Genomic DNA, 21423 nt, shown 5'->3' with positions numbered 1-21423 from the left:
TCCGTTTTTATTCATATCCTGACTAGTTCTTGATTCCAGCACGTGTAAACAAAGAGGTTTCTTTGCATAAATTTAAAAAGAAAAATGAGAACACTACGTCACGGAGTACTTCCTGATGCAAACTCGGATGGGTATGTGATAGTGTGAACATGGTTATCATCGACGATTACCAAAGTATTGTGGCATCAACGCCGAAATACAGTGATATAGTGGGAACCGGGCTTGAGCACTCATCATAAGCAAACCTGATTTCTTCTCCTTTGCCATGGCACAAAGCTTTAATTGTGTTTAACTGTTAGACACCTCTAAAACTGTATAACTCTTACTTCTCATTCATTCATTCATTCATTCATAAGAGTGAGTGACACTCTGCCAACTTGGCATAAGCTTGAAGGTTGACTTGCAACAAAATTCACATTACAGTTATTTGGTATCATAAGATTCACCATGTCTTACTCTGTTGTGTTGTAGGTGCCAAATACGTGGAAATGTGATTACAAGCTCTTAAAAGCTCAAAAACGAACAGTTAATCGCAGTCACGCGAGACCGCCGTAGTTTAGATTTTCTTTCCAAAACGACTCAAATGCGACGCATTTGTGAGAGATGGTTTCTGTTTACACTTTCATGCAACCTTATTCGTCGAAATATTTTCACAAATATACTTCACGCATTCAATAAAACCATGTTTATTGTTCTTACGTGTCTGTTTTATCGTCATTGTAATGCTCTCACTTTTAGCAGTGATATCTTATAACTTACCGTAAAAATTCATTTAACTTTTTAACCTTACCTCGAAGGAGTACATATCATTGTCTGATAATCATGACGAGCCTGTCGGTCACCTGTGATAATCGAAAAGTGCTGCAAAAATTATTTGCGAAGTATTGGGTCACATGATCAGATTACGACTTGCCGATTAGACCAAGCCGAAACAAAACTGTAAAGTAGCGAGCATCCAATATTTAATACGGGGTCTTCGGTAAAACCCGAGGTGTTTGTCATAAACTAGTACTACGATAAGTTTTATATTGAGCTTTGTATTGGCCTTTCAATTCACGAGAGAACATACCTGACAAGACGATAACCAAATTTCGTGACTAAGTCATCGAAATAAAGAGATTCCAATCTACGGCGGCTTTTCGTTTTTGAGCTTTCAAGAGCTTGTAATCGCATTTCCACATATTTTGCATCTACAACACAACAGAGTAAGACATGGTGAATCTTTTGATACCAAATAACTGTAATGTGAATTTTGTTGCAAGTCAACCTTTAAGCTTTCCAACAGAATGAAATAATAGAAAAAGCGCAAATCAATTATGTAACAAGCATAAAAAGCATAGACACCAATTTTACGAATCATCCTACAAATGCTCTTTGATTTTAGCTTATCGGGATGATATTCTCGATGATGTTGTGCTGCGCCATAAGGGACCAGGAGTAGAGACGTCCATCAACTGCCTCATGCGCCTCAATATCAGTTTCAGAGAGACTCCTACTATACTCTTGTACAGTTGCTGGCTGATAGACCATCAATATTTGCATATGTTGTTTATGATTAACACGTGATGTTTCTACTGGGTATTCTATTCTTCGAAAAATCTTTCACACAGATTTTAAGCATTGATTAGTTTTATAAATTCATGTTGCAGTCTTCTGCATTGCCCCGTGTTGTTTGGTTGGAACAAAGCAGTGATTTACGAACATTTCGTGAGATGTTATTACACCAGTTTAGGTTTTACCAAGCTTGTTTGCTACTACTTTCTCACCAATAATTCACCTTGATTAATATGTAGTGTTTGTATGCATACAACTCTGTGTCTTATATTCTATAGCAGGCTAACGATTTTTAGCTTCCTAGCGCTTACTTTTGAGCATGTCAATTGAGAAACTTTGTTGTATAATGGCTGGTCTTTTGCTGTTGTATAAATACAAATCTTAGATTACTTACTTGGCATTCGCAAAACCTGTTAGAAGATTTCATTACTCAACAGAAATGTTGACAAGCAACTTGAGACATTACTTGTATGAGAGTCAGTCCAAAAGTATTCAAAATTTTGTTGTAACTTTGTTTTCAATTCAGATAAAGATATTACGAAATGATTTTTCCGACTAAATCGCTGCCCTTTTCAATGCATTTTTTTGATCTAGCAGCAGTCATCGATTCACTTAGCATACAAATCTCTGGGCTGCCTCTGACACCCACTCATACCATTAGTAACACTCTCGTCACAGGCAATGTACTTCCCTCCCATGTATTTTCCAGTAGCCCGAAAAAATGAAAGTCAGATGAGACTAACTCTGGGCTATATGGAGGGTGTCCAAATAGTTCCTAGCGCAAGTCATCAACTTTAGCCAAAGTTCTGCTTGCAGTATGGGGCCATGTATTACCCTGGTAAAAATCGCACCTTTTGTCTGGAGTCCTTGTCGTTTGTTTCTTATGTCTTCTGTCATTTTGTCTAGTAACATACTAATTGCTAGAGTTATGTTGACTGTTACACCTTGACTTTTGACGTCCATAGTTAGTGTTCTGAGATACTGTAAAAGCTCTAATTGAACGCCATGGTGCTCTATTTTTCAACCGTCTATAGTAGCTGTCAATTGGAGGCGGCGTTCAAATAGAGGCTGGCGGTGTATTTTTCAAATGGCTCATCAGAATTTTCGGAAGATACATTTAGCCCTATATCGGGCGAAGCGAATGTCACCTACATTTGGCTGCCTTTTTCGGGGAGCGATATTAAACCTTTTAAATGCAATAAATCTGCTAACCTACCTCCAATTTGTCAAAGATCTCTTAATAAATAAGCATTGAGAAACTGAGAAATATCCTACCAGTTGATATCTATTCCTTGCAATTGACCCGCCATGCTATTATTATAGCCTGTGTTCTTTGCAATTCGTTGGCATTTTCAATTTTTATTTCATTATATATTTGAAAACATATTTTTATGTTATATCCATATCTAACATGTTGAATAAAAGCTCATGGCACTCCGTTTTATGTTTGCTACAGTTGCAGCCAAAACTTGGCTTTTTTATGTGCAATTAAAGTGGAGTAATGAGCATCAATCAATTGTAAGTCGTGTTAAGATAGCCATGAGGTTGCTATTAAATAACATGCTATAAATTTGCATATTTATATGTTATATAAAATGATAATCTATCAAATGATACAAGTATACATTAATGAACAAGTGAAATAAACGAATCATACTTATATTATGTGCAGAAACAAAAATTAACGTTTTTAAAACAAAAATATATCCATCTTTTGGATCGCTTGGATAGTTGCGTTCTGATTGTTGCTTTCGATGGAACGCACATCTTCTAGTTGACCAATACCTTCCATAATATCTTCTGGCCTCAACTTTTCTGCAGCACTGCTGAACTAGTTGATATTAGCGTCTGAACAATCTTTTGACTGAGCAAAACCTTTACGCGCTGCACCAACGCATAAAAGTTTGCTCGCTAAACGTAACCTTTGGTCCAAAACTTGCAAACCGTTTTTATATGCATGTACTTCAAAGTAGAAAGACCGCGTTAAACAAGGAACTACTATTGGCGTGAGACCGTCATTGATTATTTCTATGGTGTTCCTTTCAAAGCTTTTACGGAAAAAGCGAAAAGCTTGGGAATTGGACAACAAAAGAATCGATTGTTATTAATGTAAACGAGTCATTATTAATACTATTTTGTGGACACTTTTCTACTGATCATTTAATATTATGGGAGCATAAAGATCAAAGATAGTCAAAGTGGTGGTCAAATGGCGGCGGCGTTCAAATAGAAGGTGGCACTCTATTTTTCAACCCTTCTCTCGTAGTGGTGGTCAAATAGAAGTGGCGTTCAATTAGAGATAGGGTTCAATTAGAGGTTTTACGGTATGTTTGGACCAATCATAATCAGGCATAACTTTCTATGTCACCCTCGGGGTTTTGAATTTTTTATTCACCAGTGATGTCACATTCTTCCATTCAAGTGACTGTTTGATCAATAGTTACAATTCTATTCAGGATGTTGTTCGCTTCCTTTCTAAACCTGGCAAGATCATAGTTTGCTGCCATCAGATGCTGTTCTTTTTGAATGTCTGTAAGCACCTTTGGAACACGATGAGCGCTTCAATGAATCCCGATGGTTCATGCGCTATTCTGCGCATAGAACCATGAGTGACTCCTGATTTCTCTGCTAGGTCGTCAATTTTCACCGATCTACCAGCTAAGATGTGTTGTTCAAGAATGTTTGTGGTGCCAGGAGCTGAAATGTCTGCAGGTCTACCACTCCACTCTTCATCTTCATTCTGCCTTCCTTGATTGCTTTGGCCCATTCATATCACGATAACCTTGACAGACCGTTGCCACCATATTGTGCATTCATTCTAGAGTGTATTTCAGATGTTTTGACACTGAGCTTGTAAAAATCTTATTGTATCCTTAAATATTATTATATTATCATCTGTTTTAGGGTTGACCGCCTTCTCAGCTGGGTGGCCATGTTGAATTTTCAAGGTGAAAGAAATTTAACTACAATGATGATGTAATGTTGTGAATGAGATAGTTACTCTGCAATTATTAAGTATTTCAAATTTAAACATCCTGCAGTGAACAGCACGAGATTTGTGGTAAAATTCCAGATAATTATTGACTGGCCCCCATACATAAACTGTTACATTGCTTTTCTTAATAATCTATTATACATTTGAAGACGACTACTATATAAAGATGGTGACTATTTAAATATGGCTCATTCAGCAAAAGGGGATTCAAACTCAACTTTTCGTAGCAGTGACTTTCAATCCCTTGTACTACAGATCGTGCCAGAATACAAATAGCAAACATTAAATTCTTCTGAAAACAGTATTTAACAGTGAGAAACATGCATAATATCTATATAGCATAGTTATAAATAACACGGAGGTTAAAAACTACAATAATTATTGAGTAACAAAAAATAACAACAGCTGGAGTGGGAACCGGGATCGGTAGTACGGTAAACATGGTGTTCCAATTGGCGCAAGCGTTATACATAAGATTCAGTAAGGGCATTGCCTAAGCACCATAACAAAAATGCAAGTTCGGCTTAGCCAAAGCACCATCGCAAATCATCGGCAACAAAACGCAGAAACGCTATAATACACTAAAAGCATCATAATGGTGTAAATTAATCAACACTTTCTGTACAAAACGTATTGATTGCTCTGTAAGATAGTAGTAATACTAGGTGTGTATTATGGCTGATAAACGCAAAGCAAACATTAAATTGCGGCACACCCAAGAGGGTGCTATCGCAACCGGCATACTCCTAGTTCCATCCTTGCTGAAAACACATATGTCATCGGTGATTACTTGATCAGACTTGTTATCTAGTTTCATGCTTGATATGTTAAAACTCATCATGAGACTTTGACAACGCTTCTCCAAAGTCTGTAACTTGACTTCCAACGTAGAGAGGGGCCCTCTCCAAGATTTCCTCCATTGACAACTTGCCATCCTGCAAACATCAATTACTCATTTATGTTACCGCAGAATCCAATAGTATATGAAAAAACAAATACTAGGTACTTTTTCAACTCGAGTGCATTTGGTGAATAAAATCACAAAATTGCAAAAGTTAAAAAATGAAGTAACTCCATGCTACGCAATAAGGAGATAATCTAGACTGATTTTGTGTGAAATACACATGGTAGAAAGGAGTTACCATCGTTTAAATAGATTCAAGTGTCAGCTTATGATCATCTTTACAAACGAGTTTTTTAATATATGATGTAAAATTGACAGTTGACTTGCAACAAAATTCACATTACAGTTATTTAGCATCAAAAGATTCACCATGTCTTACTCTGCTCTGTTGTAGGAGCAAAATATGTGGAAATGTGATAACAAACTCTTATAAGCTAAAAAATGAGCAGTTAATCGCCGCCTTCACGAGACTGCCATAGATTAGAATCTCTTTCCAAAACAGCTCAAATGTGGCGTAGTTGTACAATATAGCTTCTGTTTACACTTTCACGCAACCTCATTCGTCGAAATATTTTTACAAATATACTTCACGCATTCAATAAAACCATGTCTATTGTCCTTACGCGTCTATTTCATCGCCATTGTAATGCTGTCACTTTCAGCACTGACATCTTGTAACCTACGGTGAAAATTTGTTTAATTTTTTAACCTTAGCTCGAAGAAGTACATACCATTGTCTAATAAACATGACAAGCCTGTTGGATACCTGTGATAATCGAAAAGTGCTGCAAAAATTATTTGCGATGTATTGGGTCACATGATCAGATTACGACTTGACGATTAGATCAAGCCGAAACAAAACTGTAAAGTAGCGAGCATCTATATTTGATGTGGGGTCTTCGATAAAACCCGAAGTGTTTGTCATAAACTAGTGCTACGATAAGTTTTATATTGAGCTTTTTATTGGCCTTTTAATTCACGTGAGAACATCACGTGACAAGACAATAACCAAACTGTCATGACAACGTCAGAGAAATAAACTGATTCCAATCTACGGTGGTTTTTCGTTTTTGAGCTTTTAAAAGCTTGTAATCACATTTCCACATTTGGCACCTACAACACAACGGAGTAAGACACGGTGAATCTTTTGATACCAAATAACTGTAATGTGAATTTTGTTGCAAGTCAACCTTTAATTTAAAGCAAATATTTGTCTCAACCTATGTCATGAATTCCGATATATGACATATGTTGTTTTGCCAAACAAAGCAGTATGCTAGCATGCAGGGAGCTTTGCTCTAAAGTTTGAAATAACATTAGACCATGTTTTAAACCTTCCCTTTTTAGTTTTAAAATCATATATCCCAAGAAGATTGGTGCTGGTGGTAGTTTGGGTAAAAAATGCCTTAAATGGAATTGAAACAGTAGATAGAAAAACATGGTCAAACAACACCGGATCAGTTTAACAGACCAGTTATCACAAGGCACAATATGACAGCAAGAAAAAAAGAAAGTTCGACACCGGAGAAAGTGGAGAGGCTGGCTGTGATACTTGAAGATAAATGTCAAAAAGATGACACATCCAAAACATGGAAAGTTATGCTAGCTCACAGTTCATCTAGATTCTAGAGTAAGTTAGAGTACCTCCATATCTCCATTACAGCTTCACTATTTCCAAAAATCACTAGATGACTCGATGCAAATAGACAATATGCGATATATCGCCGTGTTATCCTGATAAAAACTTGTATGTTTTACCTTGTAAATGTATATTTTAACTTGAAAAAAGACTGTTTTATGTTTGTGATAATTAGAAACAATTCATTAATGACCCTGTGCATGGAAGGCCATAGAATGAGCTTATTATAAGACTAAAAGGCCAGTGCATTTTAGTTTCACTATCACTCACTCTAACAATCGTCAGATGTGAGATAAATCGCCATCACACGATTATATAGGGTTAAATAATCAGTTATACACGATTGTTCCGAGATTATATCACGTTATATAATCAGTTATACAAGATTATATCGTTTATATGATTGGTGATATATCTTTAAATGGTGGCAATTTTTAAATCGTCTACTTTAAAAATCACCACCAAACAATTAAATCGCCATATAGTGAAGCTCTAGTCTCTATTGGCTGTTCTGCCTATGCACCTTCCACCCCTGTACAGCCTATGCAATACCTCAATTCACTTGCTTTCAATATAAAGGTGACGCGACAATACAAACCTCTTTTTGTTGCCTATCACTTCATTCATTTGTCTTCTTACATATAATTATGTTTTATTTACAGTTTTATAACTCCACAGAAATACCCCAAAAGGATATCTTTAGCACAATGTCCATTATTTTGCAGAAAAGCTTTCCCAAAGGTTAATTCCATGGCCTAATAATTATATGCCTACTCTGCCAATTTGAACATGCAATTCTTACATACAAGAAATAATAACATTTATGCCAAAATCTAAACAGAATTACCATAAAACTTCTATTTGATCAACATGGCACTATACTTTTCAACTGTTCTCCTATAATGGTGTTCAAATAAAGATAAAATAGAGGTTTTACGGTATGTTTTGTTAGAATACCGAATGAGTCACGCACCTTATTCATATCTGTCTCGTATATAAGGTGCTTACTCTCCGCCTCCGCATGGTCGTAGTCATCCGGCATGATCCAGTTTTTCACCTCTTCTTTATCCATCACACCATCCTTGTTCAGATCCCTCCATTTGCTAAAGTGCTCCCGCTCGGTCTTCACCCAGTCTGGTTCATCCTCATCACGCTTTGGGTACATGTCACCTGTGATGACAGACACGCAAAGAGATGAGCCCGCAATTTTGGATAAAACGGCATTTACACAGCTGAGAAATAAAACACCAACTTCGCACTCTCCACAAATATTTGTATGGGTAAACACGAGTGTGTGCATCATTTATTAAACAGACAACAAGACATAGACATATTACTCACAAACAGCCACAGAACTGAATCCTGCAAAACTTGTTTAATTCCAAGGTTATAAACCATAATATGGTCAGAAGGCCACGTATCTAGAATACTGTTGAGACAATTTGTGGGTGCACATTAGGCGGCATTCGCTACACCAGAAATATATGTTCATTTAGTACTACAGTGCAATTTATTATCAAAAACTATGTCGATGTTATAAAATTGTTTTTGTTAAGAATCAAGGCAGTAAGCTTCTTCGAAGCAATGTTGACGATTAACAAACCCGCAACACCAAATCTTCGTAAAGTCGCCATATCGATGTTATGCATTGTGTATTTAGCCCGACCTCATCTATATAATGTCACAAAGTTCAACATTCAAAGAAAAGACAAACATGACTATCAAAATATTTGATCTGACAACTGCGTAGGAATTGAAGCTCCTTGATATTACTTGGCATTCTATCTAGCGCATGAACAATGTGCAGAGAAAGATTCGCGAAGAAGACTCTAAGCTTTCCTCTAAGACTGTAACCGATATACATGTAAATCCAATGTTTATTTAAAGATATGGCAGGAAAAGTTGAACGAACGATAACAACTTCTTTATGTTCAGACTAATGACAACGCCAATTATAGATTTGTCCCCCCTGGATTGCTCATTGTCAAAATGGGGATGACTATGCATTTCAATGGTAGAGTGCTCTTACACGAATATACAGTGAAAATGCAAAAGCTTCAGTCTCTTTCATGGTTTCAGAGCAGATTGAAACAAGCAGCTTTGCATGGGCATTTGCTTTAGTCGATTGCCATAAGGTTAAAAAACGCAAAAATTCGACTAATATTAAATTTTGCTGATATTAGATTTTTGGAAATTTCGATATATAATATTTTTTATACTGGCAGAGAGTGGCAGGAAACAGACCTAAAATCTTTAGAAATAAATAGTCAAAGAATTAGTTGTAATGACAAACCACTAACGATCATATTAGTGATAAGATGTGTTTTGCGGTCAATATTAGGCTATCTTAGATAAAGTCAGAGAAAACTGCTGTAATATGTAAGATCAAATTTTTTAGCAAGCCGAATAGATAGTCAGCCACATAACTGTAACGACACAAATTCGCATTTGTCATTGACCTTTGTTACTGATCGGGAACAAGTGTGCCGAGTGTAAATTGTTTCATAAGAAAATCACTCTTCATTATCATAAAGTCTGATCGTCATCATGTTCAGGAACTGCAAAGACAGTCTGACATGAGATCTTCATGGACTTTCTTGCAGCAACCACCTTTTCATATTTGAATTTACACCATGAAATATTTTAAACTCGCCACCCTTGATCTGCACTGCATGACATCATCCTCAAACTTTGCCGGCTATACATTGTTACCACTGCCTATCCAACACTCCATGTAAACATGTAATAGCGCAGTTACGCTGTTTTGACAATTCCAGCTTGGCTTAAAAGGACAACATGCATTATTTCATCGTGTTTATATAAAATTGAGTAATTAAGAAGTATTTCGACTTGAACTGATGCGAGAATGCTAATATATGACTCAGCGATAAACCAATGGCACAAGATAAACTTAAATGTTTAGGAAATGTTTACTTGAAGAACTTAGACTCGATAATCACACGCTCACAACCATGTTGGTAGTAGAACTAATTTTCTAGTTGAATATTCATCTATTCTTAATAAGTTGCCACACAAACTGGGGGAGACAACATGCAATAAAACTTATCAATTAGTCAGGTTAATAGTCAGCTGCATAATTATAATGCCAATAATTCGCTCCTGTCACTAACGCACACGACTGTCACTAACACACACGATTGTCATTAACCCACACGACTGTCACTAACCTACACGACTGTCACTAACCTACACGACTGTCACTAACCCACGCGACTGTCACTAACCTACACGACTGTCACTAACCCACGCGACTGTCATTAACCCACGCGACTGTCACAAACCCACGCGACGGTCACTAACCCAAACGACTGTCACTAACTCACGCGACTGTCATTAACCCATGCGACAGTTACTAACCTACACGACTGTCACTAACCTACATGACTGTCACTAACCCACACGACTGTCACTAAGCCACACGACTGTCACTAACCCACACGACTATCATTAACTCACACCACTGTTCTTAACCCACACGAATGTTCATGTACAAGCTTGTTGAAATCATTGCATGCAAAAACTACTCAAGACAAAAATAAGTTTGTTTGTTCAAAAATTGTTTACAAAAAAATGTAAAAGTTCCCGTGGCACACCACTTTTAACATCAACACTCGTCATGTAAACCAGATCCTCATTCTTAAAGGTTGATTTGCAACAAAATTCACATTACAGTTATTTGGTATCAAAAGATTCACCGTGTCTTACTCTGCTGTGTTGTAGGTGCAAAATATGTGAAAATGTGATTACAAGCTCTTAAAAGCTCAAAAACGAACAGTTAATCGGCGCCATCACGAGACCGCTGTAGACTAGAATATCTTTCCAAATCGGCTCAAATGGGATGTAGTTGGGAAGTAGAAATGGGACGTACAAAATGGATTCTGTTTACACTTTTACGCAACCTCATTCGTTGAAATATTTTCACAAATATACTTCACACATTCAATAAAACCATGTATATTGTTCTTACGTTTCTATTTCAACGTCATTGTAATACTGTCACTTTCAGAAATGATATCTTATAGCCGACCGTGAAAATTCGTTTACGTTTTTAACCTTAGTTCGAAGGAGTACATATCATTGTCTGATAATTATGACAAGCCTGTTGGTCACTTGTGATAACCGAAAAATGCTGTGCACAGAGATTATTCGCGTCATTTGGCAGGAAGTATGGGTCACATGATCAGATTACGACTAGACGATTAGACCAAGCCGAAACAAAACTGTAAAGTAGCGAGCATCTACATTGTATATTTGATTTGGGGTCTTCGATATAACCCGAAGTGTTTGTCATAAACTAGTGCTACGAGAAGTTTTATATTAAGCCTTTTATTGGCTTTTCAATTTACGTGAGAACATCATGTGACAAAACAACAACCAATTGTAATGACTGCGTCAGAGAAATAAACTGATTTCAATCTACGGCGGTTTCGTGATGGCGACGATTAGCTGTTCGTTTTTGAGCTTTTAAGAGCTTGTAATCACATTTCCACATATTTTGCACCTACAACACAGCAAGACATGGTGAACCTTTTGATACCAAATAACTGTAATGTAAATTTTGATGCAAGTCAACCTTTAAGGAAATCAAATATGGAGCGAGAGTGAGATGAGAGCTATCAAATGTCTTTACCTGGTATTAAATATGATATATCGCACCACCTACCGATATACTCAGCTTCTGTGATCAATCCGTCGCCATCTTGGTCTATATCCTCTATTGTCTCCATGACAACAATCTCTCTCATATGCTCCACATCCTCAGGATGCAAAAAGTCAACAAACTCCGTAAAAGAGAGCACGCCGTCGTAGTTGGTGTCCGCAACGTTAAACCGCCGAGCCTCTCTAAGTTTGTCGTTGAACTCTGCAATTAAGTAAGGTTTACAGTATATAAGGGAGTAAAAAACAATGGGTGGTGCTATTGACCTGAGTCTATTGGTTGAGAATGGGTGGTTTTATTGACCTGAGTCTAATGGTTGAGAATGGATGGTGTTATTGACCTGAGTCTATAGGTTGAGAATGGGTGGTGCTATATACCTGAGTCTTTTGGTTGAGAATGGGTGGTGCTATTGACCTGAGTCTATTGGTTGAGAATGAGTGGTGCAATTGACCTGAGTCTATTGGTTGTGAATGGATGGTGTTATTGACCTGAGTCTATTGGTTGTGAATAGGTGGTGTTATTGACCTGAGTCTATAGGTTGAGAATGGGTGGTGCTATATACCTGAGTCTTTTGATTGAGAATGGGTGGTGCTATTGACCTGAGCCTATAGGTTGAGAATGGGTGGTGTTATTGACCTGAGTCTTTTGGTTGAGAATGGGTGGTGCTATTGACCTGAGTCTATAGGTTGAGAATGGGTGGTGTTATTGACCCGAGTCTATTGGTGGAGAACGGTCTATTGTTCTTGGAAAGCTTAATTTAGATATGGAAATTGTTTGAACTGTACACAGTTTTGCAGCTGCGATTTTTTTCTCATGATTTCGATAAGCACTGCAATTCATTATTATCTCCTCTCAAAATATATAACGTATTTTAATGAAGGTACAACTACTAACTTGTCAAAATAGTTCAAGCAACTGGTGGTTTGAACAAAAACTATTTTTTTGATAAGTATTCACCTTTCCGAATACCTACCATAAACATGTAGATCGATAGAAACTTTGAGCTTTTCACACTAACCGAATAGTCTACATGGCTGATCATTGTGACAATCCGCGCTTGTCAATTAGCGGAAAGCTAAATTAATAGCCTGAGAACGCACCTGAAGTTTCCAAATTGTCACATTCACAGAGCCACAAACAAAAAAGAATCAGAATAAAATCTCAAACAAACAATTGAATATTTATGGAAACAACGCGCCTAACAGTTCACAAACAAACAGTACCACAGCCTAACTTCCCAAAGTCAGATTCATGCATTGATTAGACAACTCCTAGTAAATTATATACATTTTGTTCAAAACTACATCAGTGAAAGTCAGTGGGAATGATTAAGAAACGAAAGCTCCTTTTCAACACAGGTAAGTCAAAAAGTAACAACTTATTGTAAGGTAATGTGTTATCACGGTTGGCTTGTTACACTACCCAACCTGAGAACTTATCATAAGGTAATGTGTTATCACGGTTGGCTTGTTACACCACCCAATTTGAGAACTTATCGTACGGTAATGTGTTATCACGGTTGGCTTGTTACATCACCCAACTTGAGAACTTATCGTAAGGTAATGTGTTATCACGGTTGGCTTGTTACACCACCCAACCTGAGAACTTATCGTAAGGTAATGTGTTATCACGGTTGGCTTGTTACACTACCCAACCTGAGAACTTATTGTAAGGTAATGTGTTATCACGGTTGGCTTGTTACACCACCCAACCTGAGAACTTATCGTAAGGTAATGTGTTATCACGGTTGGCTTGTTACACCACCCAACCTGAGAACTTATCGTAAGGTAATGTGTTATCACGGTTGGCTTGTTACACCACCCAACTTGAGAACTTATCGTAAGATAATGTGTTATCACGGTTGGCTTGTTACACCACCCAACCTGAGAACTTATTGTAAGGTAATGTGTTATCACGGTTGGCTTGTTACACCACTCAACCTGAGAACTTATCGTAAGGTAATGTGTTATCACGGTTGGCTTGTTACACCACCGAACCTGAGAACTTATTGTAAGGTAATGTGTTATCACGGTTGGCTTGTTACACCACCCAACTTGAGAACTTATCGTAAGGTAATGTGTTATCACTGTTGGCTTGTTACACTACCCAACCTGAGAACTTATTGTAAGGTAATGTGTTATCACGGTTGGCTTGTTACACTACCCAACCTGAGAACTTATCATAAGGTAATGTGTTATCACGGTTGGCTTGTTACACCACCCAATTTGAGAACTTATCGTACGGTAATGTGTTATCACGGTTGGCTTGTTACATCACCCAACTTGAGAACTTATCGTAAGGTAATGTGTTATCACGGTTGGCTTGTTACACCACCCAACCTGAGAACTTATCGTAAGGTAATGTGTTATCACGGTTGGCTTGTTACACTACCCAACCTGAGAACTTATTGTAAGGTAATGTGTTATCACGGTTGGCTTGTTACACCACCCAACCTGAGAACTTATCGTAAGGTAATGTGTTATCACGGTTGGCTTGTTACACCACCCAACCTGAGAACTTATCGTAAGGTAATGTGTTATCACGGTTGGCTTGTTACACCACCCAACTTGAGAACTTATCGTAAGATAATGTGTTATCACGGTTGGCTTGTTACACCACCCAACCTGAGAACTTATTGTAAGGTAATGTGTTATCACGGTTGGCTTGTTACACCACTCAACCTGAGAACTTATCGTAAGGTAATGTGTTATCACGGTTGGCTTGTTACACCACCGAACCTGAGAACTTATTGTAAGGTAATGTGTTATCACGGTTGGCTTGTTACACCACCCAACTTGAGAACTTATCGTAAGGTAATGTGTTATCACTGTTGGCTTGTTACACTACCCAACCTGAGAACTTATTGTAAGGTAATGTGTTATCACGGTTGGCTTGTTACACCACCCAACTTGAGAACTTATCGTAAGGTAATGTGTTATCACGGTTGGCTTGTTACACCACCCAACCTGAGAACTTATCGTAAGGTAATGTGTTATCACGGTTGGCTTGTTACATCACCCAACTTGAGAACTTATCGTAAGGTAATGTGTTATCACGGTTGGCTTGTTACACCACCCAACTTGAGAACTTATCGTAAGGTAATGTGTTATCACGGTTGGCTTGTTACACCACCAAACCTGAGAACTTATCATAAGGTAATGTGTTATCACGGTTGGCTTGTTACACCACCGAACCTGAGAACTTATTGTAAGGTAATGTGTTATCACGGTTGGCTTGTTACACCACCCAACCTGAGAACTTATCGTAAGGTAATGTGTTATCACGGTTGGCTTGTTACACCACCGAACCTGAGAACTTATTGTAAGGTAATGTGTTATCACGGTTGGCTTGTTACACCACCCAACTTGAGAACTTATCGTAAGGTAATGTGTTATCACGGTTGGCTTGTTACACCACCCAACCTGAGAACTTATCGTAAGGTAATGTGTTATCACGGTTGGCTTGTTACACCACCCAACTTGAGAACTTATCGTAAGGTAATGTGTTATCACGGTTGGCTTGTTACACCACCCAACCTGAGAACTTATCGTAAGGTAATGTGTTATCACGGTTGGCTTGTTACACCACCCAACTTGAGAACTTATCGTAAGGTAATGTGTTATCACGGTTGGCTTGTTACACCACCCAACCTGAGAACTTATCGTAAGGTAATGTGTTATCACGGTTGGCTTGTTACACCACCCAACTTGAGAACTTATCGTAAGGTAATGTGTTATCACGGGTGGCTTGTTACACCACCCAACCTGAAAACTTATCGTAAGGTAATGTGTTATCACGGTTGGCTTGTTACACCACCCAACCTGAGAACTTATCGTAAGGTAATGTGTTATCACGGTTGGCTTGTTACACCACCCAACCTGAGAACTTATCGTAAGGTAATGTGTTATCACGGTTGGCTTGTTACACCACCCAACTTGAGAACTTATCGTAAGGTAATGTGTTATCACGGTTGGCTTGTTACACCACCCAACCTGAGAACTTATCGTAAGGTAATGTGTTATCACGGTTGGCTTGTTACACCACCCAACCTGAGAACTTATTGTAAGGTAATGTGTTATCACGGTTGGCTTGTTACACCACCCAACTTGAGAACTTATCGTAAGGTAATGTGTTATCACGGTTGGCTTGTTACACCACCCAACCTGAGAACTTATCGTAAGGTAATGTGTTATCACGGTTGGCTTGTTACACCACCCAACTTGAGAACTTATCGTAAGGTAATGTGTTATCACGGTTGGCTTGTTACACCACCGAACCTGAGAACTTATTGTAAGGTAATGTGTTATCACGGTTGGCTTGTTACACCACCCAACTTGAGAACTTATCGTAAGGTAATGTGTTATCACGGTTGGCTTGTTACACCACCCAACTTGAGAACTTATCGTAAGGTAATGTGTTATCACGGTTGGCTTGTTACACCACCCAACTTGAGAACTTATCGTAAGGTAATGTGTTATCACGGTTGGCTTGTTACACCACCCAACCTGAGTGTAGTATAATCTAGAGCCGATTACAGTGAGCTGCAGCTATAATAGTCTGTTGATCTTGGCTATAGTAATAAACTTTTATTGTATTTAGGTCAGAATGACTTGACTTCCCCTTCTCCATATCGGCTGCTCATCATGATATAATTTACCAGCCATTGTTTGGAATGCAAATAAAGCAAGTCATACGCGATACAAACAATTTCACAGCCACACTCATATAACAACTTTCTTTTTCAGTTTTTCATGCCTTGTTGTACTAACCGCTAAATGGATAGATTGCTGCTAAGCAAAGCAATAATTTATTCTAAATAAACCATAAAAGTCATATAAATCATTAACCAGATTTCAATACTTAGTCATATTTATATACTATAATTATTATTGCTATGAACTCTTGATTGCTTTAGCTGAATGCCAAAGTGAGTCATGAGCACACAGACTTGAAACTAAAATAAACTGTTTTTAGAAAAGCAAGTTTTTTGCATATTAATTCTATCACTAGCGGACTGTACAACAAAAAAGAAACAATTTGAGACAATGTCAATATAAAATATTATTAAACCGGGCATTAAATTTAACCTTGACCAGAAGAAGTAACATTCAGCAATTTTTGAGCTGATGCACAAGCGAGTAGTTCAAAGGTAATTGTTATAGAATTATGAAATCTACTAATTTTGCTAATAAATTTGACATCCACATTCTAGCATTAATTAGAGTAAGACAGCTTTCCTTCGGCACCTGATCACAGTTGCATATTCTGAAGATTATTCTATCCAAAAGCTTATAAAAACCCAGTTTCATCCGAACTAAGTTTTGACACTTGTGATAGGGCAGGGCTTAACTTCTGAATAGTCACACTCAATCAGAAGGTTGCCAAAATTATTACGGTCATGGAATAAAAAAATGAAAAGATTTGGTTCAAACTTTCTGTGAAGACTGAAAATACAAGAGTCACCAACTGGAGTATCACTCTCCATTCTCTGCGTCTCAGCCAACAAATGAACGCCTAGTGGAGCGAGTCAAAAGGTTGGAGGAAATGCACAAAACTCTTCGTCAAGCACAGATAGAGATCAGACAGGAGGACCAAAAAGGAGCCACTTCTCTAGATCTCTGGAGATTGGGTCTGGATGATAAACAAGCGACAGGAAAGGGAAGACAACCCTAAGTTGTAAGCAAGAGTTGTGGGGTCAGACAAAGTCATAAAGGTCTGGCCGCACCACACATATCTGGTGGAGCGGCAGCAACAATCCACTGTCCAAAGCGAAGGCTGGCTAAAGCCTTACCATGCCTGCAAAGAGCAGTTGAGAAAAGTTCCAGCCATGGTAGAACCTCGGAGAGGCCACAACATAAAAGTTGTTGTTAATGCAACAGCAGCATTGGCACATACATGAGGTGAATAAGTAGGTACTCACCTTCAGCGTGATCACCAAAGGTGCGTCTTTCATATTCCTCCCATGAAATGGTGTCGGTTTCACTCTTATCATAGCCAGTCCATTGAGTCTTTGAGTCTTGTGTCACATACGACTTCTGAATATATCTTATCCAATTGACAAGCTCTTTCTCTGAGACGAAACCGTCTTTATCTTTGTCTATTTTGATTACGATTGGTCTAGAAAAAACCATTTGTTACGATAATTACCGCTCTTTACATATTACTAACTTGTACTCACTAGTACTACCTTCATATACTACTAACTTGTACTCACTAGTACGACCTTCATATACTACTAACTTGTACTCACTAGTACTACCTTCATATACTACTAACTTGTACTTACTAGTACTACCTTCATATACTACTAACTTGTACTCACTAGTACTACCTTCATATACTACTAACTTGTACTCACTAGTACTACCTTCATATACTACTAACTTGTACTTACTAGTACTACCTTCATATACTACTAACTTGTACTCACTAGTACTACCTTCATATACTACTAACTTGTACTTACTAGTACTACCTTCATATACTACTAACTTGTACTCACTAGTACTACCTTCATATACTACTAACTTGTACTCACTAGTACTACCTTCATATATTACTAACTTGTACTTACTAGTACTACCTTCATATACTACTAACTTGTACTCACTAGTACTACCTTCATATACTACTAACTTGTACTTACTAGTACTACCTTCATATACTACTAACTTGTACTCACTAGTACTACCTTCATATATTACTAACTTGTACTTACTAGTACTACCTTCATATACTACTAACTTGTACTTACTAGTAATACCTTCATATATTACTAACTTGTACTCACTAATACTACCTTCATATATTACTAACTTGTACTTACTAGTACTACCTTCATATACTACTAACTTGTACTTACTAGTAATACCTTCATATATTACTAACTTGTACTCACTAGTACTACCTTCATATACTACTAACTTGTACTTACTAGTACTACCTTCACATATTACTAACTTGTACTCACTAGTACTACCTTCATATACTACTAACTTGTACTTACTAGTACTACCTTCATATATTACTAACTTGTACTTACTAGTACTACCTTCATATACTACTAACTTGTACTCACTAGTACTACCTTCATATATTACTAACTTGTACTTACTAGTATTACCTTCATATACTACTAACTTGTACTTACTAGCGCTACCTTCATATATTACTAACTTGTACTTACTAGTACTACCTTCATATATTACTAACTTGTACTTACTAGTACTACCTTCATATATTACTAACTTGTACTTACTAGTAATACCTTCATATACTACTAACTTGTACTTACTAGCGCTACCTTCATATACTACTAACTTGTACTTACTAGTACTACCTTCATATACTACTAACTTGTACTTACTAGTACTACCTTCATATACTACTAACTTGTACTTACTAGCGCTACCTTCATATATTACTAACTTGTACTTACTAGTACTACCTTCATATATTACTAACTTGTACTTACTAGTACTACCTTCATATACTACTAACTTGTACTCACTAGTACTACCTTCATATATTACTAACTTGTACTTACTAGTATTACCTTCATATACTACTAACTTGTACTTACTAGCGCTACCTTCATATATTACTAACTTGTACTTACTAGTACTACCTTCATATATTACTAACTTGTACTTACTAGTACTACCTTCATATACTACTAACTTGTACTCACTAGTACTACCTTCATATATTACTTACTTGTACTTACCTAGTACACATCATTAAAACAAATTTATTAAATATAAATTTATGAACATGACTAAATTAATCAAATTACAGTTGCGTTTACATACATAAATGCTTCAACATACAACACCTTTAGGATGTGAATTTCTCTTGAAATGAGTTAATTTGCATAATATTAACGTTCGTAACTAACTTGAGTTTCTCTTTGCTTTCTTCTGGAGAGTAATGATCAAATTGCATTGCCTGCTCTCTACCAAGGAATGCTTCATGGTCGTACTGAGCATTATGCTCTGCACCTTCATTATGAGCATGCTCACTCAGCTCCTGTATTTAAATATCACAATATATATTTAATAGACATCCAATGAGACTCTTTTATGAAACAGCAAAATTCAATCAAAAATAATTCATCAAAGCTAACAGCAAAAACAGTAGAAAAGCACGCTTTAGTGTATTGCAGAAACTGAAAATGCACCACATAGCTAATACAGACCTTTTCTTTCGTCCGTTTATCATTTGCCCTATTTCGAATGGCTGATGCGCTTACAGATGCCAAACAGAGAACTCCAATTACAGCTGTATTAATATACAGCTTCATTATTGGCCTACAAAAATAATAGTAACATAATATATATAAAACATTGATTTCACATAAGTTTGGGCAAAAGACAATGATCAGAAAGCAGATATTACATAATTTTGGACAAAAGACAATGATCAGAAAGCAAAACAAAATTGAAAAGCATACGTTGAGCAACTCATTGTAAATACTGTTTTAAAATTTAATGTACGACTTACTAAATAGGTAAATTGTCCCAAATATATTCGTGTTAATGTCATATCTTCTCCAAGGTTTTGCTTAAATAGGCTGAGAGACAATTTAGAGCAAATGGTGAAAATATCCTTACTCAAATTTTTAGGCTTTATTTGCTTTGTGTTTGTATCTGAGAATTATGCCAGATATACATGTATAATACTGATACTCATTAATCTTACTGGTGCCACGGTATCACATGATAAAACAACATGTGAATTTAGTTAAGAGTTCATGTTATAAACTTACACAAATTAAACGTGCACTCACATATTATAGTAACTGTTGTAGCACAAGTACAAAATATTTTAAGGTCAGGCTCTTATTGTCTGAGAGCATACCTGCCAACTCTCACGCATTGGGCGTGAGACTCACGCAATCACCCCAAAGAAAAAATGAAAATGCGTGAGATTTTTGCCCCAATTTCTACAATTTTATATATACTATCATTGATACATCAATTGCCCCAAAACCAAATCTCACGCATTGCCCCACTCTTGGGTTGGCAGGTCTGTCTGAGAGAACAGTGCGATTTGATATATGCAAGTCAACAAGTAGTCGACGTATGCGTGCATTACAAATTTATAGATTACCATAAATTACTCACCAATGTATGACTAATAAAAGATAACAATAATAAAGAAATGTTGTTAACGCTCGGCAGCACTATACACCACAAAAACGAAAGCAGTAGAGAGTGACGTGGAACCTACGAGACACGGTTGCCTTCACGTGGCGTCCACACAACCTTGACAAAATATATTCGCCAATTGCGGTTAGTAACGCTGACGATTGTGATTTTACTGGCTATAATTTATGTGACCGACCAGTAGCATTGGGGAGCTCAAGCAAAGCTGAAGTAGCCTGGTAGTCAAAAAAATTAGCAATTATTCTTGTTCACAACACTCAACTTTATGGTTGTTAAATCTATTATTCTGAGTCGAAGGCTGACCCATGCAAATATTTTCGATTTTGATTCGGTAGCGCTACTGTACTTGGCGTGAACGCGATTATGGTTATAGAGTGCACTGACCTTTTCTCAACAAACGAACCACTTCTGCGCTTATATGCTAAATTATTTTGCGTGTACCTCGACTGAGAAACCATGCCTGTCGGTTGCTTTAAACGTAATACA

The 21423-nt window shown here is 37.2% G+C and overlaps 2 protein-coding genes across 2 annotated transcripts in view; one reads left to right on the top strand and one right to left on the bottom strand.

Moving 5' to 3' along the window:
* Window positions 1-1947, top strand: part of LOC137400345 (CD9 antigen-like) — a 29924-nt gene extending 27977 nt beyond the window's left edge. The window contains exon 5 of the mRNA XM_068086676.1: window positions 1385-1947. Coding sequence (XP_067942777.1) covers window positions 1385-1441 — 57 coding nt within the window. The 3' untranslated portion in view covers window positions 1442-1947. The remainder of the gene's footprint in view (window positions 1-1384) is intronic.
* Window positions 1948-4779: 2832 nt separating this feature from the next.
* On the bottom strand, window positions 4780-21021 carry LOC137400308 (calumenin-like). Its single transcript, XM_068086638.1, has 7 exons — window positions 20896-21021; window positions 19968-20079; window positions 19668-19798; window positions 17691-17887; window positions 11777-11974; window positions 8066-8262; window positions 4780-5484 (listed from the first exon to the last, which is right to left on the bottom strand). The coding sequence occupies exons 2-7, from the start codon at window positions 20070-20072 to the stop codon at window positions 5377-5379; spliced, it is 936 nt and encodes a 311-aa protein (XP_067942739.1). The 5' UTR covers window positions 20073-20079; window positions 20896-21021; the 3' UTR covers window positions 4780-5376.
* Between the last annotated feature and the right edge of the window lie 402 nt (window positions 21022-21423).

The sequence above is a fragment of the Watersipora subatra genome, chromosome 1 (assembly GCF_963576615.1).
Source record: "Watersipora subatra chromosome 1, tzWatSuba1.1, whole genome shotgun sequence".
NCBI classification, from domain to species: domain Eukaryota; kingdom Metazoa; phylum Bryozoa; class Gymnolaemata; order Cheilostomatida; family Watersiporidae; genus Watersipora; species Watersipora subatra.
Note: the sequence above shows the minus strand (reverse complement) of the source record. Positions and strands in the feature narration are given on the sequence as shown.